Below are 25,805 nucleotides of genomic sequence, written 5' to 3' on the forward strand. Positions count from 1 at the left end.
CCAGACTTGGGGATGCTCAATTCCCACCATTAACAGGGAGCTCACCTGGGTCTGCTTGTGCTGCAGCAGCCGCAGCAGCTCCTCCTGCTGCTCATAGTCCTTGGCCCGAGCATCAGAGAAGACATAGATGAAGGAGCCGGGGTGTGAGACCTCCACAGCCAGCCTGATGGCTCCTACACTCATCTCCGGGCAGTCCCCTCCGCCCTGCCATACACATGAGGGAGGTGGTACAGGCACCAAGACACCCAGTGCTCAGCTCCCAGTAGGATCCCACCCAGCATCTGCTCATGGAGAGGAACTGCACCAGTTTGATGCAATCAGCCCAAGCGCAGCCAGAGCAGCGTGATGGGACCGCAGGGACATGCGGGATCACAAGGACCCATCCCTGCCTCGCTACTAATGATGATTAAAACACCCATTTTGGGATCCAGACTCACAGAAGCTGCTGGCTTCCCACAAACTCGTTTAGTGAGCACATTCGTGCCCACCCCAGCCCATCATCCCCCCACATGGCAGCAGAACTGACCACTCCAGGCAAGCACAGAAGCACAGTGAGGACCAGCTCCTGCTTCTACAGGGCTTTGCACTCCAAAGGGCCGGGAAGTGATTTGCAGCCACAGCTTTACACCTCCTGCCAAAACACAGCTGCATCCAAAGGGGAACACCACAGATATTTAGCAATGCAGGGGAGGCAGGGCAGGAGCAAGGATGGATAAAGCATGATTGAAATCCCAGAAAGTGTTTTGAAATTGTTCACAAATACATAAAAAACACAACTCAATTTTCAAACAGCCCTTCCAGAAGAAGAGATTTTTGGTTCCATGGAGAGTGTGCAAACTCTCCCAGGGAAAGCATTCCCCACTTCGGGACAGAGCTGTGAACTGGGAGCACTCTGCCCCATCGCAGGACCCTGGGGCACGGCGCCAGCATTACCATCCTCTCTATTCCTACCCTGGTGTGGTCAGCCCTAAGCCCCTCCACACTCCCAGGGAGCACCATCACTTCTGGGACCCATCACCACGCAGGAATGCGGGGCCAGGCTTCCCATCAAGTGCCAAGGCCATGCACCAAGCTCAGCACCATGGGGCTGAGGGATGCCTACCTGGACATGGAGCTCCCGCAGGCGCCGCTGGAAGAGCCGGGGGTCTGTGGTGAGGGTGATGGGTCCCACCTCTGCAAGCACACGGACACCACTGCTTCAGCCTTCCCCATCACCGGCACCAACCTCCTCTATGGTGGCACATTCCCAAGCACCCACTATGGCTTGAACATCCTGATGGGACCTGTGGGACTCAGGGTTAAGCATCTACCCTGTCTTAGCACCCAGCAAGACATGGATGTGGGAACACTGTTCCAATGGAAAACTCTCCTTGATACACCAGTGGACCCAGCCAGGGTGAGCTGCAAACCCTTTTCTGCTGGGGGAGGCTCCCAGCAAAGCGATGCTGAAACCCAGTTACTGCCTCTGCCTCCCTCCCTGTCCAGCTCCAGTGATTTTCATTCAACCTCAGTATTTCTGCTGAAAATAAACCCTCGGTCCTGCTCTCTTTGTAGGGGGTCTAAGATCTTTTGGAGACCAGCTGCTATTTATGGGTGTGCACAAAAATCCCAAGGCAAAGACTGGGACAGATAGAAATAATTCTGGAATTGCAGTAAATTACCAAAACCTCTGGCAGCACTTTGTGGACTTGTATAGAAATACCTCCCCATGATTAGACCAGGGGGATCAGAACAGGCTGAAAGTAGAAGAGCCACCCACAAGTGAGAGCTAGCATCGTTTGGATTAATCCAGAGAGATACAACTTGCCCTGTGCCTGCAGGGTGGCTTGGGAATGGGAGCCCCTGCCCAGCAACATGCCCTCAAGATGCAGCTCATCCTGCGATGCCATCCCCATCAGGGCATTAAAAACAGGGAGAAGGGACATGCAGGCACTTGGCAAGTGCACATTCCAGTCCCAAACCCAGCCAGAACCACACCTCAGCTCCCCATAGCCCCATCCCCAAGTGAGACACGTGCCCTCCCCCTGCCCCAGCCATACCTGGGTCATGGAATGGGACCAGCACATAGTTGCTGATGGGCTTCATGCTCCTGCTGAGCGTCCGCTCCAGGATGCGCGAGGCCCCGTCCATCACCTGCACCAGGTCGTCGTACATGGAGCCGGTGACATCAAACACGAAGGCTAAGGTGGCCCACCCCGAGCTGGGGGGGTGCTCGGCGAGGCTGGGGGCCAGCAGCAGCCAGAGACCCACAAACACCCCTCCATGGGGTGGCATCGCTGGGGACACCCCTTTGTCCTTGGCCTCTCCTTCTCTCAGACCCCCTGAGCACCGTCCCTGCACTGGGGAGAGATATGGGGTGCAAGGGGCCACATGCAGTGGTGACAGAGCAGGGATCTGAGCCAGGGGATACTGAGCCACCGACCAGCTCCTCCAGCGTTCGGCTTCTGAGAGGGAAGCAGGGATGGAGGGAGGGAAAACAGGACTCTCGGAGCCAGCGACGCGGCAGGGAGGTGGGTGGGAGCTGGAGGAAGCTGGGATGGGGATGTAGGGATTGGGAAGCAGGTCCTGCAGCCCATAGGATTGTCAGAAACACTGCCCATCCCTGACACCCCCCCAGCTCAGAGAGCCCCCTGCTCTGCTGGAGGGAGCCAGGGTTAGGGGAGGACATGGGGGCTCAGAGCTGAGCACCTGCAGGGACATCCTGCCAAATCCAGGCAGGGGGGAGAGCCAGCTGGGAAAGGGACCAAGGAATTAACCCCACCTCTGCTAGGCAAAGGATCTTCCCTGGAATAGGGGTCTGCAATGGGGCTGGTGGGGATTTAGGGGTTCTGGGGGCGGTGTCCCCAGCACAGCTGCCCCCGGAACAGGGAGCAAACAGCCACATAAAGTGCAGACAAAGCCACAGCCAGGACAAGGGGTGGGAAATGCAGCCCTTGGCTGGGAAAGGCAGCGCTTGGCTGGAGCCTTTCCTGGCTCTCCTCAAAGCAGAGTGCTGAGCTCATGGCTATTCCAGAGGGATGCCCTGCTCTTGCTCAACTCCCTCCCAATGGGACCCAGGGAATGGCCATGGCCAAGGACTGGCTCCAGGTGAAGCTGTGCACTAAGGACCAAATCCAGCCCTGGGCTGAGCACCTTCTCCAGCCCCAGTGCCTCACTGGCACTAGACAAGGGGCTGGGGGACACTGGGAACCACTCATCCCACATCCCACACACAGGACAGGGAGATCCTCTTGTGCATCCCTTTGCCCCACAAGTCCCTACAAGTCTAAGCTCAACCCAGGGTGGGCAAAGACCCCCCTTGCAGCAAGGCAGAGAGTGGCACCCCTGCTCCACAGGGCTGAGCTGTGAGCTGTGCTGGTGGTCTGTCCCCATCCTGTCCTCCAGTCAGGCTTGGATACAGCCACTCATTGCAGCCCTTTGTCCCCCCCAGGCTTTGCACCCACAGCCCCACACTCACTGCAAGCTTGGGAGGGTTTCCCCATCCCACAGTACCCGCAAACCTACCATAGAATTCATCCAGTAACCTTGTGCCCAGCTCCATCCTGCACACCAGCAGCGAGCACCTCTCTCCAACGCTGCTGGCACAAAGAAACCCAACAGCTTCTCCTCATCACCAAATTAATCCCTCCCCACACTCATCAGTGCTCCCGGTCCCCCAAGCACCTGAACTAGCTGGGCTTTAACCCCTTTTGTGCTGGGGTTAAAGCACTGGGTAACCACCATGGTTTGGAGCCTGCGCTCATCCTCACCCGCTCCGCAGCACAAAGGGATAAATCCCCGGGCGCCTCCATCATGTGCTGGCACAGGGCACCCCCAAACAAAACCCCCTGTGCAAACACAGCCTCCTTGTTTAGACCATTAGGCCACCAAGTCTGGGTTCTGAAAATAATGAGTCAGCCTCGTTAGGAGAGCAAACAAATGAAGATGGGCTGGCAGAGAGACTTGGCAGGAGCAAATGTGATCCCATTGCACGTGAAAAGCCTGATGTGAGCCCCTGCTCGCCCTTCCAGCCATGGAGGGATTGCCAAGGGGCACCTCCATCGAGGCACAATTATGGGATATTAATATCCAGCTTCCTCAGCAGCCGGTGCGTGCCAAAAGCGACCCGATGGCTCCCAGCCTGGTGCGCTGGCGCAGGGTACCCAGAGAAGCTGTGGCTGCCCCATCCCTGGCAGTGTTCAAGGCCAGGTTGGAGCAACCTGCTCTAGTGGAAGGTGTGCCTGCCCGTCGCAGAGGGTTGGAACTGGATGAGCTTTAAGGTCCCTTCCAACGCAAACCATTCTATCATAAGCCTGACCCGAGCCTTCCCCACGCAGCACATCACAGACCACGGGTGCTTCATTATTGTCATTAAGCTTTTATTTCCACTGTCACAAAGTTCCTGGGTTTTGTTTTGTTTTCTTTTTTTTCACTTTTTTTAATCTGTTTCGTTTGCTTGGTTTGCTCTTGAATTCATCTCAAGACAAGGCAGCAGGGCATGCAAGCCGAGACACCGGCACGGACGCACAAACAGGCTTCATCTTTACAAACAAGGCTCTTTTGCTGGAGCTGCTGTTTCTCAGCCCAGGGCTCCAGGAAGGGGTCCCATGGGACACAGCACCCAACCCGGAGCTGGTGGCTGCAGGAGCAGAGAGAGAAGGGACAAATGGCTTTCCTGCAGTGCCGCTGGGGCTGGCACATGTAACTGAGACCCAAAACTGCTCTGCAAGGAGACCCCCAAGCTGTGCACCAAGACCGGGGCCATCAGCTCCCATCTTTGCCCCCAGCCCTTGCTCCTGCCCCATCACCACCCCAGACAGACATATCCACTCTAATGCCACTGTGAGGTGTACTGATACCCTCCCAAAATGCCCCAGATGTCCCTCTGTACCCCAGGATGGGGACAACGTGACATTGATCTGGCTGTGGGTCACCCATCCAACCCTTCCAACCCTAAATACATGGGAAGAGGGCAGCCATGCCAACGATTTTGGCTGCCCCCATGCCACATCTGGCCCTGCTTCAAAGCTCCAGACCCCAAGACTGTTCCACCCTTCAGGTTAGCACAGCCCCATGGCAGCCAGTGGTAGCCTCTTACTTCCATCCCTGCTCATGCCAGGGGAGCAGTGGCTCTGGGATGGAGGTTCCACAGCCTCAACCCCCCATCCAACTGGGATGCATGTCCTGATGGCATGGGAGGCAGGCACCAATAGGCACCCTCTTTTGCACAGTCGGGTGGGATGCAGCTGGTACCCAGCACAAATCGGGTCTGGGGTCCTCCATAAGCAAACACCCCCCTCCATAAACCCCATGGGGAGCGCTCCAGGGGCCACCCAGTCTCATTACAAATCACAGCAATTAAAGGGCTGCTCTGGAGGGAAAAACCCACTTTGCATCTCTCTCTTGGGTCCTAATTTGTGCCATGATGGGGGTGGGAGTCTGCCCCCAGAGCCTTTTCCGACATCGTTGCTCTCCAGGGAGAACAGCTCAGCCCAGCCCCAGAGCTCAAGGGAAGACGGTTACAAAGCAGCAACAGGCAGCACACGAACAGAAGAGTGAAAAGAAAGGGAAGTACAGACACGGCAGTTTAATGGGGCAACACTGACAGGGACAAATGAGAGGTGGGGGGGACACTGCAGCTGCTGGGGCCAGACCCTGTGCTGTGCCCGGCTCTGCTCCGGTCCCCTGCCCATCGCCAGGGTGCAGCCGCTTTCATCCAGGCACCAGGAACCGGGGTATGAATAGAAACAAACCAGGTCTTGTTGGCTGTTTGCTTCAATCATGAGCGGGTGGAAGAAGACGACCAAAATGAACTATTCACTGATGTAAGCTCCGATGCAGTGGTTCATGCTCCCGGTGTTCTGTATGTGCCTGATGTTTGATGGGTCCTGCTAAACCCTCGTGAGCTCATGAGCCATATCCAGCATTCGTGCTTCCCTGGGCACATGCATTGAATCGCTTTCCAGAGGGGACGGCTCACCCAGCCCATTTCACCGATGGGGAAACTGAGGCACGAGAAGGTTAAGGCCAACTTTGCCAAGCGCGAGATGCTTCAAGCCTTGTTGTCAGTGGTACAGAGAAGCTGCAGGTCCTGGTGATGTTCAGGAGGAGCCAGGGTCACCAATGCTCCCCAAAGGGATGCCAGAAGCATCCAAGCCAGGGCCCCAAATCCATAGCCAGGGGGAATACTGGGGACAAAATGATGTGGCTGGGGACACTGGGCATGCCAAGAGCAGGGCAGGACAGACCCACTGCGGGACCAGAGCCAGGACCCAGGACAAGAGCCAGCCCCCGTCCTGCCCAGGAAGACTCATCATTGCCACCAACCCAACAGGGTCCTCGCAGCCAGCACAGAGCTTTGAATACACCAAAAACTTATTTCCTTTTTGCTCTTCTTTTTCGGACAATGTGCAAATATTTAACCAGGGGCAGGGGAGGCCGAGGCCTTGGGCTCCAGCCCTGAGCCCAGCACCAGCAGCAGCAGGAGGTTGCTGGCAGAAATGTCAGCACCATCCTGATGAACACTGAATGTCGGTGTTTCTGGGGTCTGAAGCTCTCCCAAGCTGATGTTGGTCCTTCATCCCCTCTGTGATGGGGCCACACACCCGCTGCCCTTGCAGGGCTGCCTCTGGTGAGACATCATCAAGCACTGATGGAGCTCAAAGCACGGCAGGTCCTCTGAAAATTAAAAGCCTTTCAGAACAAAGCATCAGAGCAAATGAGGTTTGCCTTTGTCTGGGAATTGTGTCAAACATTGCAGGGTCCATCATTTATCAGCGGAGGAGACTACAGCAGTGTCACATTCAATGGGAACATCGATTGGCACCAGAAAGGGACCAGTCTGGCAGACGAGCGTTACAGAAGTTGGAGGCACTGCAAAGATCTACCCAAGAGAGTCGCATTTTGGCCACAAAGCATCACGGATAAGGGGTTTCCATGGGAGGGAGCGAGGTGACACCCTCCAGGAGTGAAACATGGGCACCCTCAGGGGCAGAAGCCGCAGAAGAGGCAGAAATATTGCACATGGACATGAGGTCGGTCTCCTTGGGGATGGGGAAGGGTGTTTTTTATGGGCATCAGAAAATGCCAACAGCACACGGGCCCCCAAAACTGGGGATTAGGGCTGCACAGCAAAGGACCATCATCGCTTGACTGGAGAGCCTGTCCCTGCCATGCTGAAGGATTCAGATCCTGCTGGAGCATTGCCTTGTCTCCTACATCATCTGAGAACATCCTCCATGAACAGATGTCACTTCCCACCACTATGGGGACAAATCCTGGCCATGGGAGCTGCAGACATCCCAGCAGACAGCGGGTGGAAAGATGCTGCCAGCATCAACTGGACCAGGGACAGAGGGGTGAGCCCCTGGGGTGGTCAGAGCATGGCATTGGGGTTGCAGGGCCAGGAACAAACCACATTGGAGCCATCGCAGCTGGCTTTAGGGGTCCCACAGGCATCTTGCGCTTTGCTCCTGATGAGGTGCAAATCTCTCTTTCTCCAGGGCAGGGACCAAGGCAGATGGAAATGGAGCTGCAGCAGCGTCCTGTCCTCCATGGAGATGCCAACTGTGTCCCACGGTGTGTGTCCTGATGGGGCTGAGCCCTGCCTGGGCACATCCAGAGTGGTCATGAGTGATGGAGAGGCCTCCATCAATGCTGAAGGGCCATTTCCAAGCCCCACACTTGGGTGTCTCCAGACACTTTTCCCTAGTCCCCCCCAGCACGGACGCAAGCGGCTCTGCTTTGGGGCTGGAAAGGAACTTCCCAGGTCCTAAAAAAGGTGCAAGGGAATAAGGAGACACCTCCAGATGCACATCACCCAGCCCAGCAGCCCCAGGGCAGGAGCTACCGCATCATCCCAGCTAGGATGGGGGACACAAGCCATTCCCATGGGCAACCCCTCTGCTCACCCAGCCCCGCACATATGGGACAATTCACAGCCACCCCCTTGGGGTGCAAACAGACCTTCCCATCATCCGCACAACAGAAAATAGTAAAGGAATCCACCTGAAAGCAAAACCCAACTCTTGGCTCCATTAATACTTTTTCATGCAGAGAGAAAATGGGGAAAAGAAAAGGAAATGAGGAAGTTCTGGTGCCCGGCGGCTCCCTCACCCTGAGGGATGGAGCGGGCTCAGTCTGCTCGGAGCCTGGGCTGAGCTTGCAAAGGGAAGGGTGAACAGAAAAACGCAGGGAACGGGGGAACAGGAAGAGGAAAAGAAGCTACAGCACCCCCTTAAAACAGCAGCCAGCCCACGGAGCTCGGGATACAGGGAGTGGGAAGAGAAAGGGGGAAGGCAGATTTTTTGGCTTCATTGTTATTGCAGGCTCCCGGTGCCCCGCAATAGTGTACGAGCATGTAAACCTGACGTATCATCATCACCTAGGTGGTCGGACACACACACGAGAGACTAAACACGGCAGCAACATTTACAACAAATAAATAAGGATATCCATTGCTGAGATAGGCATGTAAAAAAAAACAAACAAACCTCACTTTTTTTTTTCCACCAAAGGAAAGAGAAAAAAAAAAGAAAAAAAGCACAATACTATCTCACCGAAAAAAATTAATATAATAATATAATAATATATATCCCTAGAGAGCCGGGCAGGGCTGGTGACACCAGCACTGTGTGTTCCCAATCACCGTCAGTGCCTCGGCTCCCCTGCCCTGTGCAGGCAGCACCCCGGGGTGCAGGCCCCCCGGTACCTTTGGGCTCCATCTCCAGCCAGCTGATTCCCGGGAGAGGACAACGCCGGCGCATCCACAGTCCCATCCGAAAACATAGGAAAAGGGGAGCAAAGGGGGACGAGGAGGCCGGGAAAGGGGGGGCTTTGCCTGCGGCGATGCTCGACCCGTTCCCCCGGCGCTGCAGTCTCGGGTGTTCGCTGCCGCTCAGCCCGGGGTCTGTGGTGGGTTTTGTTTTGGGAAAAGCAGAAGTTGGCGAATGGCAGCGGCTGGTTTGGAGTGCAGAGAGGGGGAGTGAGCTCGCGCTTCGAGGGCATCCTCTGCTCGCGGAACAGAAAGGAAGGCCGAGAGGGACAGGCAAGCTTCGCGCGGCGGTGGTCGGATGGCACGGAGAGCGTCTTCCCCCAGGCATCTGCAGGAGAGGGTGGGGAGGAGGAGAACCAGGTGAGAACATGGGCAGAAAGCCCTGTGGCCACCGCACACACCACCAGCACAGCTGGAACAGCACAGCTGGAAGCACAATAATGGTTTTGAATAGCTCAAAACTCCAGTGGGGCTAAAAAACCCCCATCATCACCCATGGTTGGACACTGCCTGGACTGTGATAACCAAAATCATCCCATCTGCATGGCCCCATGTGGCATGGTGAGGACCACAGGGTGCTCAGCAAACCATCGCATCCCTGACACGGCCATGCCAAACCCTGCCAGCTCCAGGGTGCAATATAATGAGATGTAATATAAATAAAACATTTAATATAATCTCTCTCCGGTGCATCCCCATGCCCTCAGCATGCCAGCTGCCTCCTCTGCAGCCACATCTGCAGGGAAGAGCTGAGCTGTGCCGCAGGCGAATGCCTGCCAGCTGGGTGACTCTACTGCATCCTCATGGGCTGTGGTCCAGGAGCGCTCTATGGGATGGGGGGCCTGCGTGAAACACATCAGTGTGGGATAGGAACATCTCCCTCCACCAGATTTGGGGGGGATGCCCATGCTTTGATGCTTTGGCAGAGAAGAACCAGCCACACACCTCTAGGAAAGGTGGGAATGGCATCAAAGCAGGTGGGAGATGGGGCACCCCTGGGTCCCCCAGCACTGCACTCACCGCCGCTTGGCCCCGGGACTATACGAGCCCATCGTAGAGGGAAAGCGCCTGCACGATGGAGGGGTCGGCCTTGGAGCCCTCCTGAAACTCCTGCAGCGTCAGCTTCCCGTCCGCGTTCTGCAAAACACTCCTGTTCAGCATCACTTTGCCCTGGCGAGGGAGATGCTGAGCACCCCAGGACCAAACACCCTGGGACCGAGCACCCCAGGGTCCTGGCACCATGCCATGGACCCACACCATCCCGCACAGCTGCCCAGGTCCCCACCACCACCACAGCCTCAGTCTCCCCATCAAGCCACCGGTGCCTGCAGCCAGGGAGGAGTGCCACAGAGGGTGCAATGCCACCTTGGGGACCTGGATATCCCAGATACAGGGATCCTGGAGGGATGCAGAGGCATGCAGCAAGCCCAGGGACAGCTGAGACTTTGTATAGCCAAGGGAAGGAGGCACCTGCAAGAGCTGAGATGCAGTAAGGGGGGCCACAACTGCTTCCTAAATCCCTTGACCCCAGGGAAAAAACCACTTGAGCATCCTCACCTTGTCCATCATGGCAAAAATCCTATCCACCCTCTTCTCTGGTGTGTTCTCCTCCTCAGGAAGCTCCACTGTGTTTCCCTGTGGCAGCAGGATGGGAGCTGGTCACGCGCCCATCTGTGCCCTGCCTGGATGGTGTCCCCAGGCAAGGACGTGTGTTTTGCTCCCCAGCATTCCCCACACAAGGACAGGGCACAAAGGGCTGTCACTGGCCATCCTCAGTGGCCAGATCCAAACCCTACCCTGGCCACAGTGGCCACAAACCCCCACTAAAAAGGCCCAGGGAGGGAATCAGGGATGTTTCAGCATCCTCCCCACAGCCCCCCTCACCCTTTGCCACTTACCACCATCTGATAAATGGCATCCACAATGTCCAGCATCTCGTTCCTCGTGATGTACCCATCATTGTCCAAGTCGTACAGCTTAAACGCCCCTGCAAGGCAGAGCAATGCCGAGGTGCTGGGCACTGCGTCCCCTCCAGCGCACACACACACCCCCCATGGCTGTCCCCATGCCACCCCCCTCGCAGGGCTGAGCCCACCGGTGTCCCATGGGGAGCACTTACACCTCAGCTTCTCGTCCAGCGTCCCCCGGGAGGTGACCGACAGCGCCTGGATGAACTCGGAAAACTCGATCCTCCCGTCCTGGCGGAGAGAAGGAGGGATGAGGGTGCCGCTGCCACCCCTGCCCGGCAAAGCCCTCCCTGCCCATGCCTGGGGGGCACATCCCAAAAGGCTGTGGTGGCAGAGGAACTATGGAATGTTGTCCTCCTTTGGTGCCGCGCAGCCGCGCTCCGAACCCATCCCACCATCGCCGCCCTGACCCTGCTCACACCATGCCCCCGGCTCACAGACTTACCTTGTTCTCATCGAAGACATTGAAAACGAAGGTGGCGAATTTGGTTGGGTCGCCGAAGGGGAAGAACTGCTTATAGATCTTCTGGAAGCCTGCGGCATCCAGCTGCCCACTGGGGCAGTCCTTGATAAAGCCCTTGTACCTGCGGAGGAAGGACAGAGGATGGGCACCACGAGCACCATGGGGAGTCTTTTAAACCTCCTGCAAAACAAAAAGCCCCTGCACAGAGTCACCTCCTGCAGGCAGAGGTGCTGGGCAGGAGGTGCCTTGCTCAGCACTGAGGCATCACAGATCAGCAGGAGCGTTTATATCTCTTGTTCAGAACTTTGGATACACGAAGCTCCCAAGCAAGAAGCTGCAAATGGAAAGCTTTGCCCTGGGGCCAGAGCTCGCCTTCATTTCCACTGCTGCTCCACAGCTACGCCAAGCACATCCAACTGGCTTTCCAGCAGGGACACGGCCAGGAAAGGGACTCGGGATCAGCAGCAACCCCACAGGCAATTTGCAACTCAGCACACACGTGCTGCAGCCGTGTACCAGCGGCACAGCATCCTGAAGCACCATGACTTTATGACAGCATTATTTGCAGGCCCCCGAGTGAAAGCTGCTCAGAGGAGCTGTGGGCACAGCAGGATGACTGTGTCCTCAGGGTGGTTCAGCCCAGGGCATCTCCCAAAATCCATCAGCGCTTAAACACCCCCAAAGCCCTTGTTCCCTGCTCCGGGCTGGACCTGGATGCTGCAAAGTGCCATATGGGAGGGCGCAGGGGAAGGGGCTCGCCAGGGACCACGCAGGGACCATCAGGGACCACGGAGGGTGCATGAATATTATGCAACGTGTCGCCCAGATCTGCCAGGCACCCGTTGCAGCGGGCCGAGGGCTGGAGGAGGAGGGGAAGGGGGTGGCGAGGTGGGAAACCGAAGCGCCGGTGACATCTTTTTCACGCTGCTGCAGCTATGACTCACCGAGGAGGGGGGGAAGGATGGGAGAAGGAGATAAAGAAAGCAACCCTTGACTGGTGGGGTGGGGAGATGAAAGGGAAGCGGTGGCTTTTCTAGGGCATCGCATTCCGTGTGGTGGAGGGGATGGGGTGAGAGCGTGCTGCCAGCCCCAGCCCTGCTGCAAATTGGGACACGGCAGGACAGCACCAGCATCCCACGGCCAAGGACATGGCCACCAGCTGGACTGTCCCCATATCCCAGCTTGCCTTAGCCACCCATATGGGGAGGAAGAGGCAAGAGGGAGCATGCAACATCCCATATGGGCAGCTGAGAGCAGCCGGAGCCAAGGCACACCATAAGGTGTGCAAGGAAACCCCCTCTTTTTCTGGTGTCTGCTCTCTGAGCTGAGCGTTGCCTGCTCCCATCCCCTCGCCCCAGCACTCACCACCACGCCAGACACTCACCACTGCTGCACCTCCTTCTCCGTAACTGCAAGAGAAAACAGAGGAAAAGAGAAAAAAGAAAGGAATTTAGTGCTTTCCCAGTGACAGCTGCTTGTCTGCACCTCACGTAAGTGGATTCCCCCGGAGGGATGCCCCAGGGCTCACTCACTCCATGTACTGCCATGTGATCCCTGCATATAAGCGCTGCCATCAAGGCACAGCCTGGGCCAGCCTGGGTGGATGATAGGGTCCCTCCAGCCCCCAGATCACAGCACAAAGATGTGCTGCTCCCTGCCCCATCGCTGCAAGATGCTGCGTGGACCATGCAGGGGCCAGGCCAAAACATCCCCAGAAACATCTGCCCAAACATCTGCCTGGAGGCAGCACCCGCTCAGCCCCAACATCCAGACGCTGAAGGTGGCACAGGCACAGCCCCAGAGCCAGCATCCCCCCAGGTACCACCTGCATATGAACCACATGGAGAAACATCCTCAAATCCACCCCACAGCCCTGGGAAGCTTTTCTGGGCTCTGGAGAAACACCGAAATGTGACAAGCTAGAAAATGGTGAGTGCTGGCAGCCCCGAGTGTCCCCAGCTTGGGGACAGATGCTGAGATCACCAATGTCCTCAGCAGAGGAAAGGCTCTGATGCGATGCAGGATGCCAGGGAGCTGGTGCCTGTCCCCACATGTCCCACTGCAGAAGCAGTGCCTGGCCAGCACAGAGCTCAGTGCCAGCAGGCAGGGGCAGGGGGAACAGCCCCATTAGTCATTTCCTTTGCATCGTGCATCTAAATAATAACACAAAAGCAATAGGTCTGGACCGCGCTTGGGTAATGAGGCAGAGTGGAGATGTGTCAGTGTGCAAACAGCTGATAAAAACAGAGACCCAAGACACATCAACAGATGCCAATTACCTTGGATGGCAAAATGAAGAAAGCAATTCTCCGTCATAAAGATTTATAACACGCCTGGCGGAAGGTGCAGACTGCAGAAGACAAGGGCTGGAGGACACACGCCAGCCCACACCTCGCATATGGACGGGTGCTGGGTCCCACATCCCCATGGGCAGGAATTGCTGTGCCCAGGGCTGTCCCTGTGCATACAGGGGGTCCCTCCGTCCCAGCTCGGGGTGCACTGGAGGCACAGAGCCTGCAAACCGCCCCGGAAGGGCTCAGAATGGGGCAGCATCTCCCCCCTTGCCAAAGGGCTGCAGGGCTGTGCTGGGAGGGCAGTAGCACCCACTGTACTGCCATGGGGTGTCTGGACCACAGCACCCCCAGAGAGGGAAGGCGGGCATGGGGATGCTCAGAACCTGGGCTGAAGGACACTGAGGGCTTTGGCCGTGCCGCAGGAGGGATTTGGAGGGTTGTTTTGGCAGGGCTGTCTGGCAGAAGAAGAGCAGACAAGGGAAAGGACAGAGGTCTCTTGGCAGGAGGAAGCTGGGAAGGACGCGCTGCATCCAGCAGCTGAGCTGGGGCGGGCAAAACCAACAGTCGTGCCAGTCCTGAAGGGTTCCCCTTCCCTATGGAAAGGGTTGTGCAGAAACATCCTTCCAAAAGAAAGATGCTGAGTGATGTCTTTAACAGGAACAGGCTTCCCCACAAGCATCGGGACACCAGCCAAGCCCTCCACCCAAGGATGCTCGGGGGATGCCCCAGGCACCAGCTCTGCAGCCCGTTGCCTGCAGACATTGATGAAGGCAGATGGGAGAAGGAGAAAGGTGAGCAGCAAGGCTCCAGGCAGCCCTTAGGGCAGGAGAAAGGGGCTGCCCCTAGGCTGTGAACAGGGCTTGGCTCAGCCCCTAGGGGCAAGTCACCTTCTGCTGTCTCTCATTCGCTGTGTTTCCCCCAATGTGCTATTTCAGGCCCAGGAGCTGCCTTTCAACTCCAGCAGGAAACAATTAAGGAATTTGTGCTTTTTTTAGTACAGGAGAAATGCTGGTAATGACACACTTGGGCTGGGGTGGGAGGGGAGGGATGGGGCCGGCTCCCCTTTGCCTGCAGGAGGGATGTGTGATGCTCCCAACAGAGGCGAACGTTCAGGTGTCAGCCTGAAAACCAGCACAGGGCTCCCAAGGTTGGATTTGTTCCTGTGCATCCCTGGAATGGGGCCATGCAAAGCTCCATCCCTCCTCCAGCGCTTTGGCACCTCCTGTGCTGGGAAGCTGCAGGGTTTGCCCTGGGATGGGAATGCATCTCCATCTCCCTTGGAAAACCACCCACCTCTGGGTGCATCCTTCTGCTGCCACCAAGTTTTCCCTCTTCCCAGGGCAGAGTGTTCCCTGCACAAGGAAACACCACAATCCTGAGCCTGGCAAAGCTGGGGCTGAGCAGGTACCTGCATCCCTGTTATGGATCCAAGGCAGAGGATGACTCTGTGCTGCCACTTCCCAGCTGCTCTGAGCCCACTGGGTGTCGACACTCCCAGTGGCACCAGTTAGGGATGCTCACATCCATCCCTGCAGCAGGGACCCATGGCCATGGAAGCCTTGGGGACACACCACTCTCCTGGCCAGGCTGAGCCACCCATGCTGGGGCTGGGGACAGGGGACACATGGAGGGGCAGGGCTGTCCCTCCACCCTTCTCCGTCCATCCTCTGCAGCTCCCTGGTGCACAGAGCCCAGCCACGCTCACAGAAAGTACCTGTGTGGCGGCGGCTGCTGCATTTCCCTCCCCTGGCATCGATTACGGCGCGATGCTGAGCCCATGCAAATCAATTTGCAGTGATATAAACCTCCGCCAGGTTTGACTCCAAGCGCTCAAGGACACGGGGATGACCCACGGCAGCCCCACTGCAGCATCGCACCGGAGCAGGGCCGGCTCCCTCGCCATGCTCCGGCTGAACCGTGCTCCACAGGGACCACCGTTCCCGCAGCCGCTATGGGAATGGCTATAAATAGCCCACATAGCAGCTTGCTAGTGGATGCAGCGTGCCCTGGGATCCTTAGGGATGAAAAGCACTAAATAAAGACAGGGTATTAGCATTCGTTCTGAACCACAACGCTGTAAGGGGCATCACCGAGCCGGGAGCCCCGGCTACGCGCTGCAGACACCCTCCCGCACGTACAACACCGCACACAGCTCGTGCCAGCAGCACCTTTGTTTCTGCTGCTCTTAGCACAGCGCAGGGAAACGCTGAGCACAGGGCTCGCACTGCAGGCAGGGGCAGGCAGCAGGGGCAGGCACCCCAGAACAGCACAGGAGGTGCTCCTTGGCCATCCATCCCCGCTCCCATCTCATCTGGGAGGAGGGATTCAGCCACTCATCTCATGCAGCGCAGAGGGGCAGAGACACCGGATGGGGCTGCACTACAAACAGCCTCCAGCACCCTCCTCCCAGCTACCAGTACCCAAAAACCCCCAAGTCTCTACCCCCACCTTTCTATCAACCCCCAACGGCGCAGCAAGGACTGACAGCTCCATCACCACCCGCCCTCTGCATGCCCCCTCTCTTCCCACCACCCAGCTGCCACTGCAGCAAGAAGCTCTGGTTAATCAGTGCTCAAGCCTGTTAATTTGTGTTTGCCAGGCAGCAGGAGAGGAGGGAGCCAGGACTGGAGTCCCCATCCGTTGCCCTGCCCGCAAGGGAGCTGCATGCTTGCTGGACCACAGCAGTAAGGAGTGCAGGAGAAGTGAATGGGTTGAGAATGGTTTGGAGACCCCTGGCCATGGTGGGATGCAGGAGGTGACATGATGCTCCAGCCTTTTAGGCTCCCACAGGCTCAGTAAGCACTGCCCCAGTGCAGGAGCAGGCAGAAAGCCTGCATAGAGCCCCAGTGTGTCCCCCCCTTGCTCCAGCCGCTACGACAGCACCTTGTTCCTCCAGGGCCACCGGTGCCTTATCAGGGAAGCCACGGTTAATCATTTCCAGCACAAAGCAGCTTTCCCTCCCCTGCAGGGCACTGCAGCTCTGCCAGGCCTGGCCTCCACCACCAACCCACTGGCAACAGGTCCAGCATCACCCACCGAGCATGGCAGTGTCAGTCCTGCAGCATTTACAGGGGTCCCTGCAGGTCCCCGCAGGGTCCCTCCGTGGGTGAGCCAGCATTGCCCAACACTGGGGGTCCTGTCAGGTTTGGGGCTGCTTAAACCTGCTGCAGATGCTTAGTGCAGTGCCAGATGAAGGCAAATTGGGCACCCACGTGCGTGCAGAGTGGGTGCTCAGGCGTGAATTAATGGGGCACTTACGCATGCACTAACTGGGCACCCATGCCTGAGCCAGATGGGCACTCATGCAGAAATAAATTGGGTGATCATGCATGGACTAATTGAGTGCTCGTGCATAAATATCTGGGTGCTTCTAAGTGAACTAATTGGGTGCCCATGCATGAACTACCTGGGTGCTCAGGTGTGAATGAAAGGGGTGCTCATGCACACATTTCGTGGGCACTCTTGGCTAATGGGGTAGTGATGCACGGGCTAATAGAGATCTCAGGTGTGAATTCACTGGGCACTCCTGTGTGAACTAATTGGGCACTCGTGGGTGAATTAGTGCAATTAGCAGGTAACACACTTGTGCATGTGTTAATTGGGCACTCAGGTGTGAATGGATCAGGTGCTAATGCAGAAATTAATTGGACATTGGGGCATGAACTGATAGAGAGCACATGCAGCGATTAATTGGGCACCCATGCAGCATATAACAGGGAGCTCATGCATGCACCAGTGCGTAGTTCAGTGTGAACTAACTGGGCACCCATGCATAAACCAACGGGTGCTCTATGTAAGTTAATTATGCACTCATGTGTGTATTAATTGGGTGCTCATGCATGAACTTATGGGGTGCTGATGCGGAAATGACTGGGTGCTCATGCATGAGCTGATGGGCCCCTCATGCGTGAAATGCCACGGTGCTCCGGGGTGATCCCGCACACCCTGCAGTTTGTGCCCAACACATTCCGGTCCTCGCCTCTGCGAACATGTATTTAAGAATTGTCTGAACATAAAGCTATTACAAACTCTACTTTCAACATCATCACAACGTTAATGTTGACCAATTACGAGCTCCCCGCCAAGTGTACATGGTACATGTGCTCGCCTGCATTACACTCCTTGTCGTGGGACCCAGATTCAGGCCTCAGCACCACAGCCCAAACTGCAGAATCAGCCTCTGGTCCCTGCAGAGCAACCATAGAGCTCAGCACAGCAGCCTGAGTGGATGCTCAGTGCAGACTTCCCACCTTCCCCTGCAAACATGGACCCAAGGAGGTCCCATCAGTTGGAGGGATGGACCCAGCGCTCTGCAGAGCGGGTTACCCGGGGTAACCATGTCATAACCTGAGCAGTCATCCCAATTTCAGGCCTCATCCCTACAAAACACCCAAGAGTACAGCAGCAGCTCAAGCTACTGGAGGTACCGATGAGTGCAGCCGCTTTGGGGCTTCTCCTGCAGGGATAGGCAGGGTCTGCTACTGTCAGGGACCACCTCCGGCAGCCTGGGCTGTTGGGTGGCTTTGTGCTGGCTCACCTGGGTCCCCATTCAATGTGGTAACTTTTAAGGCACACTGCATGTCAGCACCTTGGAAATGTGGGTTGTTTGGCCCTCATGAGTCCACCTCATTCAAATTCAGGTGTAAGTACACAACCAGTGTCCTGGTTAAACATTACAGAGCACAACTCCTCCTGCCCTCAGTCAGGGCCCAGCCCCAGCTCCAGGGAGGTTTGGTAGCCCCAGGGCTGGGGTTTGCTCCTGCTCCCAGCCAGCACAGCATTAGTTTCGGGGAAGCTTTGGGGAAGCAGCATTAAAACACCAAAACCCTCCTGCAACACCAGGGTCACCCCAATGGAAACAACCACAGCACGAGCCTGCCTGACGACATCTCCTTTTGCTCCCCGAGATGATCAGCAGCAGCTTGTCCGAATCACCGTGCCCCCATCTCAGCCCTGCACACTCCATCCCCGCTCCCAGCCTCAATACAACACACCAGTGGTGTCTGCATGCCGGGATCATCCCCATGCAGGCACCCATCCCTGCAACATCCCATTGCAAAGGGATGTCAGAGCAGCCTCACCTCGCAGGCACAACACAGCCTACCTGTCAGAGCGGAACATCCCCATCCCAGCTTGCCCATCTCCCCGTGTCCAATTTGGCTTCTCTCCCCATCAGACACAGACATCACCAGCAGCACGGCGGGTCCAGGAGCCTCCAAGACGTTCAGAGCACAAACCCGACAGTGTTATTGGTGTCATTTGTTACTGCTTAGATACGAAGCAATATGTGCAGAGAACTGCATGTGCGTTTGGCACTCTTCTCGCCGGCGGTTGCCATTAGTGGTCTGTCTTGCTCCCAGACTGGATAAACAGGTCCATGAGCAGCAATGTTCTCATCTCCCCCGGGGCTGGTACCAACAGGAAAGCCAATATGCAGTTAAAATCCTTTTTAGACTTTATTAAATATTTAAGGGCCCAACATTAGGCTTTGGAAATTGGGTTCAGGGAAAAAGCAGCAGTCGCTCTTTGCAGCAAAGGCAGCAGAGGAAGGGCAAAGGACAGTGTCTTCGTTTGGAAGCTAATGAATTGGGCTGAAACACAGCCGCAAGCAGGAGCCTGTGGCTCAGGTCTATTCTAGGCTGGGTTTAATCCCAGCTTCCCCATGAGCCAACACAGAAATGCCCCATGGCAGGGCAGAGCATCCCCAGTGCTGCTAGGAGCAGGGATGGAGCAGCCCCGCTGGCTGTGTCCCCCTTGGCTATGGGATTTCAGCATGGCCCGGTGCTCTAAGGTGCTGTCCCAACCCATGGAGTGATTCCTGCCCCAGGCAGGGGAAGGGAAGTCTCTCTGACTCAGCCATTGGACCCTGAACCCAAGGGAAGGTCCAGAGGATCCTGCAGGGTGAAGCCTCACTGGCAGCGAGGCCTCTGCCACCCTCCCCATCTCAGCAGGGATCACACTGTGCTGAGGGATGGTACTGAAAGCACGGAACAACTGCTGCTCCACAGCATGTAACAGACACCCAGGGCAAATCCACAGGCATTGACCAGGAGATGCTGGAGAAACAGGTGGATGAAGCACAGGCAGCCCTCCAGGAACCAAAAACGTGCCTTGAAGGGAGAACAATGTGCAGAAGGTGTGGGGATTGAGTCCTCTGCCAGCGCTACCGGGCTTGGGAACATAAAGCAGCAGTGGTGATGGGAGCGATGCCCACCATGCTGGGGAGCACCCCCAGCCACCCCGGCCCTTGGGCAGGGATGCAGGGCATGGATCCTGGCTCCTTTTCCCACCCAGCTCCGTAGAAGACCCAGGATAATGAGCAGGGGAGGGAGGAACAAAGTGACCCTGCAAATGTCACCCCGATAACGGAGCGAGCGCATCCACGGGCTCCTCCCTGAAGCAGCCGCTTCCTTTGATGCCTTCGGAGCTTCTTGTTTCACAACCTTAATTATAGCGGCAGCAGCAAAGGTCAGGAGGGTGGTAAAGCAGATCCATTAACATGTCAGGGGATAAATGAAATGTGATTCTTCTGATGCCTGAGCAGCAGCAGCAGCGTGGCCGGTGGGGTCGGCTGCTCTGCTCTGCTGCAGAGGGAGCCCGAGGGACCCTCGGTCACATCTTTCCCTTCCCATCTCCCAGTGGCTGCAGGGACACCCCAAAACTTGCTTCTCTTGCATCTACCTGCAGTGCCCCAGGTCCACGCACACGGGATGACATTCATTGGGAGCAGGTTGGGGTCTCCTTGAGGAAGGGGCTGGAGATGCCTTGAGACCCCCACAGCTCTCTGGCGGCAGTACATCAGGTCCCAATCAATCTCACAGTGAACCTGCACCAGAGCTGCCATCATTGCAGCTCTGGGTTCCACGTACCTGCAGTAAAAACAAGCCCAAAACAAAAGCCACCCCGTGGGCATCCCTCCGGTGCATCCATCACCCCCCCTCTGGTGCCTGGCTGGCACCGGACAGCAGAGCCGCGCTGCTCCCCTCTACCCAGTGCATCTCCAGGGTGCTTGGGTAGATGCTCTCCTCCTCCCCGCAAAACTCCTCTTTCAGGCTCCTCCAAATCTTATTACACACTGAGAGCACTTGAAGCAGGCAGCAGCAGCCCAGCCTCAGCTTCACACCCAGGCATCAGGCATGGGTCTGCCTCAGCATCCTGATACCCCTCTCCCAGGAGCAGGTCCCATGCATCTCCCACCCCAGGCTGGGATCCTGCCCACTGGTTCTCTGCCCACAGGGGTGCAGGCAGCCCCAAAATGAGTGCTTGCAGGGCGACGGGAGCTTTGGGGCTGTTTTGGGGCTCTGTGCTTTAGGTATTCCACCCAGTGTTTGTCACCCAGGGATAACGGGTGCTTAAGCACCAGGCTATCCTGCCCTGCTGCTGCTGGATGAGCAACAGGAGGGATTTCAACACCAACCAACCTGGCAGAGAAACTCAGCACCCGAGGCCAAACGCTTCAGAGGCCAAAAACAAACCAGCAGCGGGAAGCCACCGAGGTCCCTCCTCTCCTCCTGCCCATCACTGGGACAGCACGGTGGAGCAAAGCCCCATCCCAGTGCTTCCAGTGAGGAACCAACCCGTTTTCCTGGCTGAAAGCTGCTGCAATTGGAGAATTCTCTTTCCCGCTGAATCCACCCCAGCACGACGTACCCCCATAACTACAGATCAATATGTTTGTAGTTTGCTCTTAAACTAATGCCCATTAATTCAGCGCATTACTGTCGAGCGACAGAGCCAATTTTGCAGCTTATTGTAAAAGAGCAGAAAATGATGCTGCCAGAGTGAGTTTAGAATCCACAAAATAGATCACAGTGGGTGGGATGCAGCTCTTGGGAAAAGAGCATCTTCTTCTCCCTGCTCCCACTCTGCAGCTCGGGGCCTCCCAGTGCGGTGGGGATCATGTTGGTACTTCCAACACAGCTCCCACCGGAGCCTCAGGACCATCATCCTGACCCTGTGCCTGTTCCCAGCAATGTTGCTGCTGCACCTACATGGCTCCAAGGGTGCTGGATTGCACGGCTATTGCAGCCAGCATTAGAAAAACCCAGTGTTAGGAGTTCTGGACATGGGCAATCACTATGAAAATGAACCCTGAAATCCAAACCCCCCCTAAATGACTTAAAAAAGGAGCTAAAATGTGTTCCTCTGAAACAACCTCTTATTTTTAAGCCCATTTCATGATTTTAAGGGTTGCGGATGCTGTGGCTGGGAGCGCTGCTGCGAGCAGGGATACTGAGCACTGCATTTCCCTCCCATGGTCCACACTGAACCACTTCCACCCACAACACATGTTCTGCACCCACAACTGCACATGTGCCCTTCGCACAGCTCCAAGCAGGCTGCAGGGAGCAGCGATACCCCAGCACCTTCACAAAGCTCCAGCTTAGCAGAACCCTTTGCCCTCGGCCCCACAAGGCTCTTAAGCACCATCCCAAATCCCACCTCAGCCCTGAGCCGCAAGCACCTGGCCCAAGTTAAGCCCAGGCTTAAATCCCTGCCAAAGAAGGGCCATGATAAAGGGAGGACGGTGACTCCTTTGAGCCTTGGGAGTTATCACCTCCTGGGACAAAACACACAGAGGCCAAAACTGCATCTCAGAGGTACACCAATGTGGCATCAGGAAGATTAATAAATTAATGATTATAAAGCACTTTAAGAGCTTTGGGATGAAAGGCTCTATGGAAGTACAAAGAATTACATAATTTATTATTCATTATTGTTATTGCTCAGCGTTGGCTTCTCCCGCATGATCCTATATGGCATCAGCCTGGCCTCTGAGGAAGGTTAAATCCTTGCCCACAGCCAGGCTCCAGCCAGGCAGGCAGGTGAGCTTGGCACTGACAGCTATTCCTGGGCATAAGGTGCCTGGAGATACCGAAAGGCACATGGTGATGGGCCCAAATCAACAGGATTTGGGCAGCCGGCGCTGTGAAGAAGCCCTCGGATGTCCTTCTGTGCCTTCAGGTGTCCAAGGGCCATTAAAATCTGGCCCCCAGCACTGTAAGTCAGGAGCTGAGTGGGAAGCGGAGCCAAGAGACGAGGTTTACAGACTCCTGCCCTTCTGTGTGCAGTCCCCATCAGGGCCAGGGCAACCTGCTCTGAATACCCACAGTAAAGTAAGTCTCACATCTCATGGAGAGCCTGCAGCATCCTCGGTGCAACCACCATGGCACTGCACCCACAGTGCCAGGCTCCAACCGCCTGCTTGCGACCAAGGCACAGCCAGAGAAATGCCACAAACAGGAGATGAAGAGACCAGAGGGGACAGTGACTGGGGGACATAAGAAGCCACCAGGCACTGGAAGAGCACTGAGGGGACACAGCATGGGTTGCGGATGAGATAAATCTGCCACAAAGCCCTATGGGGCAGGGAGAGGGGTGACACCTCCCCATCCCTCTGGTCCTGCAGAACCAAGAAGGGGATTTTTGTTATTAGCTTCATTTTGTCTGGAAATGGCACAACTAGAAAATGATGCAATGGAAGGAAATCCCATCGTGGGAGAAACCCTGCACATTCCATCACGCTGCCATGGGAACCTCCCCGGGACAAAAGTGGGTCCCAGGTATGGGGTCCCTGAAACATCTGCCCAGATGCGTTGTAACAGCAGCAGAAACAGCACCACACATGAGGCAGGGCCAGTGCCTGCAGCCAGCACACGGGATGGGCATCACATGCCAGGGATGCTCTTAGAAGGATGGTCACTGCCAGAAAGGTGCCAAAATACCACAGTGCCGTGGAGTAAAACCTTTCCCAAGCAGAAACGTCCCAGGAATTCTTGAGTACGCCATGGATTTGTGGGTACGACTACCATTAGCCGTGACACAGGGGTCTGGATCAGTCCCTCCCATTGCACTCGGTGCAACCCTGCACTCCTACCTGCACCTCCTCTGCCTGGATTCCCCCAAACGCAAAAGGAAATGAATACCTTCCCAACCTCCCAGGGTCTGAAGATAAATCAGAGGCTCTCAGACGTGCCTGGGAGGGCCCTGTGAAGTGCTTCACCAGACAAGGGAACGCGCGCTCGCCTTGACAGCTGCAGAAAAGGGGCAGAAACACTCAGCAAAAGTAATTAATCCCAGAGACGAGAGGTGGAACGAGCAGAGCTCAACAAACAGAGCCTGGAATTAGCCAGGGCTCTCCCTGATGGGCACTGCACTGCCGGCCGTGTGCTGCCAGGGCACGTTGGGATGCTGCACCAGGCGAAGGGCCATGTGCTGCCCCATGGCGTGACTGCTGGGGCTGCTGCCTCACCTGCACAGGTAAATGGGTCTTGACAAAGAGACAGCGAGAGGCAGACAAAAGCCCAGCCAGGCCAGGGAGTCATTGGTGGAGCAGAGGATCAGGGTTTTTTTGGATGGGGTGTGATGGAAGGAGGAGGGCACTCAAGGGAGAGGAGCAGAAAGTTGGGAATAAAGTGATTCCAAAGGCAGTGACCCTCTGCTGGCCTTATCCATCAAAAGAGACATCCCCATGTCCACAGACCGTGATTCCACCAGCACTGTGTTTGTTTGGTATTGGCTGCTGGTAGGATATGGGGCATCACCATCAGCCCTGCTGGGGTTGACACAGAGAGGAGCCACCTCAGGCTGTGAAAGCCCAGCACGAGATCACCACCAGACAAAGCTGCTCCAGAGCTGGCTCTTCCCAAATCCCTCTCCATTGGAGACTGGATCATTGTGGTGGCTGCAAACCGCACGGGCGATTGCAGCACAGCAACAACCGTACCTGACCCAGCGCCGCGGCACCCGCCGTGGGTCACCGCTGCAGAGAGGACACCAAAACCAACCCGGTGCTCAGCTCCAGCTCCGCAGTGCTGCCACGTTCTCACTATTTCTTCCCCCCAAGCCCAATGGGGTACCCCAACCTCTCCTCCTGGTTCACGGTTCGGCTATGCAGACAACCTGCCCTCCTCCTTGCCTGCTCCCGGCAAGAGAGCAGCCCCGCGTGTAGGGTTGTGCAATGCACCAGTGTTGCCTCTCCTCCATATGGGAGAACTTGCTGCATCCTGATCTATTGCCTTTTTGGGTAAGCGCTGCCGTGGGACTGCAGCAATGACAGCGGGGAGAGCTCGCGGGGCTGCTACACAGGAGGGGAAGAGCTCTGACCTGCAAGGGGAGAGGCAAACTTGAGCCAGCAAAGCCTTTGTTTCCTTTGTGCATCCTTCAGGGAAAAAAACCCATCTGATTTTGCTAAAACTGGATGGCTCAGGCAGTAGCCACGTTAATAAGATTACAGCGGAGGTTCAGGCAGGAAAGCCACTCACTTAGAAAATCAGGTTATTAAACTGATACTGAGATACTCATAGAAAAACACCCAACTCCCCGGTGCTGGGCACTTCGCTCCACTTCAGAGCATAACAACAAAGGAAAACCCTCCAACTAACACACCCAAACTTTGCAAGACACCCACCCAGGCGCTTTGGTTCCCTGTTTATGGAGAAGCCCCCTGGCTCCTGGGAAGCAGCGCGGGAGGACAACCAGCACGGTTCCTGCATCCCTGGCTGGCAGCGGAGCCTTGGGAGAAAGGATGCTTGGAGCAGGGGGTTAATAAGGGGAAGGCGCCTTGCTCCGGGCAGGCAGGATGCGGCCCTTGCCCCGCAGTTACTGGAGGCTTAGAAATAGGCCACGGAGGGTTGTTTTAATAAGAAAACAAGAGTGTTCCTGTGGCTCCCTGCACCTCTTCTCGTCCCTGCTGCCGTGGAGGGGGGTGGGGGGGGTGTGTGTTTTATTATCCTCCCGGTCTAACCTCGGAATTCGTGCAACAAAGCCCGGCCGAGCCTGCGCCCTCCCCGCAGAACGGCCCCGGCCGCGCCGCTGCCCGGAGAAATCACAGCCCCGCGCTGCGGCCGCGGGGGGCGGCACGGCGGAGCCCAATACAACCCGCGGCCCCCCCATCCCCATCCCCGGCCCGTTTCGGTCACTCACAGTACGTTTTCCTGGTCAGCTCCTCCACAACTTCAGGCTTTAACTTGCTGTTGGATTTCCCCATGGTGGCCGGCAGCCCCGGCGGAGCGCGCAGCGCCGCGCCCGGCCTCACTGCGGGGGCATCGGGGGGGCCGCGGAGCCTCGGTGCCCGCGCCCGGCCCGGCTACATCCCGCGGTGGGGCCGGGGCTGAGGATGGAGCGGGATGGAGGGAGTGCGGGTCGGGTCTTTGTTACCGGGGCTCGGCCGCAAAGCGATGGGCGCGGAGCTGCGGGGCCGCGCTGTGTGTGCGTGTCCCTGGTTACACGCACCCTCCGCCGCCAGGCGCGGAGCGGCCGCGGCCGCGCTGCGGGAGCGCGGAAGGGGGAAGTGGAGCGGGGAGGAGGGGGGGGAAGCGGTGAGCCCC

The 25,805-nt window shown here is 56.8% G+C and overlaps 2 protein-coding genes across 3 annotated transcripts in view; both read right to left on the bottom strand.

The window, feature by feature from the left end:
* The window catches only part of HMCN2 (hemicentin 2), a 35,279-nt gene extending 33,005 nt beyond the window's left edge, over positions 1-2,274 (bottom strand). The window contains exons 1-3 of the mRNA XM_030507207.1: positions 2,040-2,274; positions 1,103-1,173; positions 46-204 (exon numbers count right to left, since the gene is read on the bottom strand). Of these exons, the coding sequence (XP_030363067.1) occupies positions 46-204; positions 1,103-1,173; positions 2,040-2,274 (465 nt within the window). The remainder of the gene's footprint in view (positions 1-45; positions 205-1,102; positions 1,174-2,039) is intronic.
* Positions 2,275-4,337: 2,063 nt separating this feature from the next.
* NCS1 (neuronal calcium sensor 1) lies at positions 4,338-25,805 on the bottom strand. Of its 2 annotated transcripts, XR_003994485.1 has the most exons (9): positions 25,402-25,768; positions 12,567-12,591; positions 11,165-11,303; positions 10,872-10,950; positions 10,651-10,739; positions 10,310-10,387; positions 9,773-9,889; positions 8,690-9,080; positions 4,338-7,586 (listed from the first exon to the last, which is right to left on the bottom strand). XR_003994485.1 is itself a non-coding variant. In XM_030507074.1 (8 exons), exons 1-7 carry the CDS (start codon positions 25,463-25,465, stop codon positions 9,791-9,793), a joined length of 573 nt encoding a protein of 190 aa, XP_030362934.1. In that variant the 5' UTR covers positions 25,466-25,805; the 3' UTR covers positions 4,338-9,080; positions 9,773-9,790. The 2 variants fall into 2 exon arrangements, 1 of the variants encoding a protein (XP_030362934.1); XM_030507074.1 differs by having other exon boundaries at positions 4,338-9,080; positions 25,402-25,805.

The sequence above is a fragment of the Strigops habroptila genome, chromosome 15, assembly GCF_004027225.2.
Source record: "Strigops habroptila isolate Jane chromosome 15, bStrHab1.2.pri, whole genome shotgun sequence".
Taxonomy (NCBI): Eukaryota; Metazoa; Chordata; class Aves; order Psittaciformes; family Psittacidae; genus Strigops; species Strigops habroptila.

Excerpts from the sequence above, each read along its gene's own strand:
- NCS1 (XM_030507074.1), bottom strand. The coding sequence starts at position 25,465 with ATGGGGAAATCCAACAGCAAGTTAAAGCCTGAAGTTGTGGAGGAGCTG. Across the intron at positions 12,592-25,401 it reads GCTGACCAGGAAAACGTACT|TTACGGAGAAGGAGGTGCAG; the intron begins GTGAGTGACCGA and ends TTTCTCTTGCAG. Across the intron at positions 10,951-11,164 it reads ATGTCTTCGATGAGAACAAG|GACGGGAGGATCGAGTTTTC; the intron begins GTAAGTCTGTGA and ends TCTCTCCGCCAG.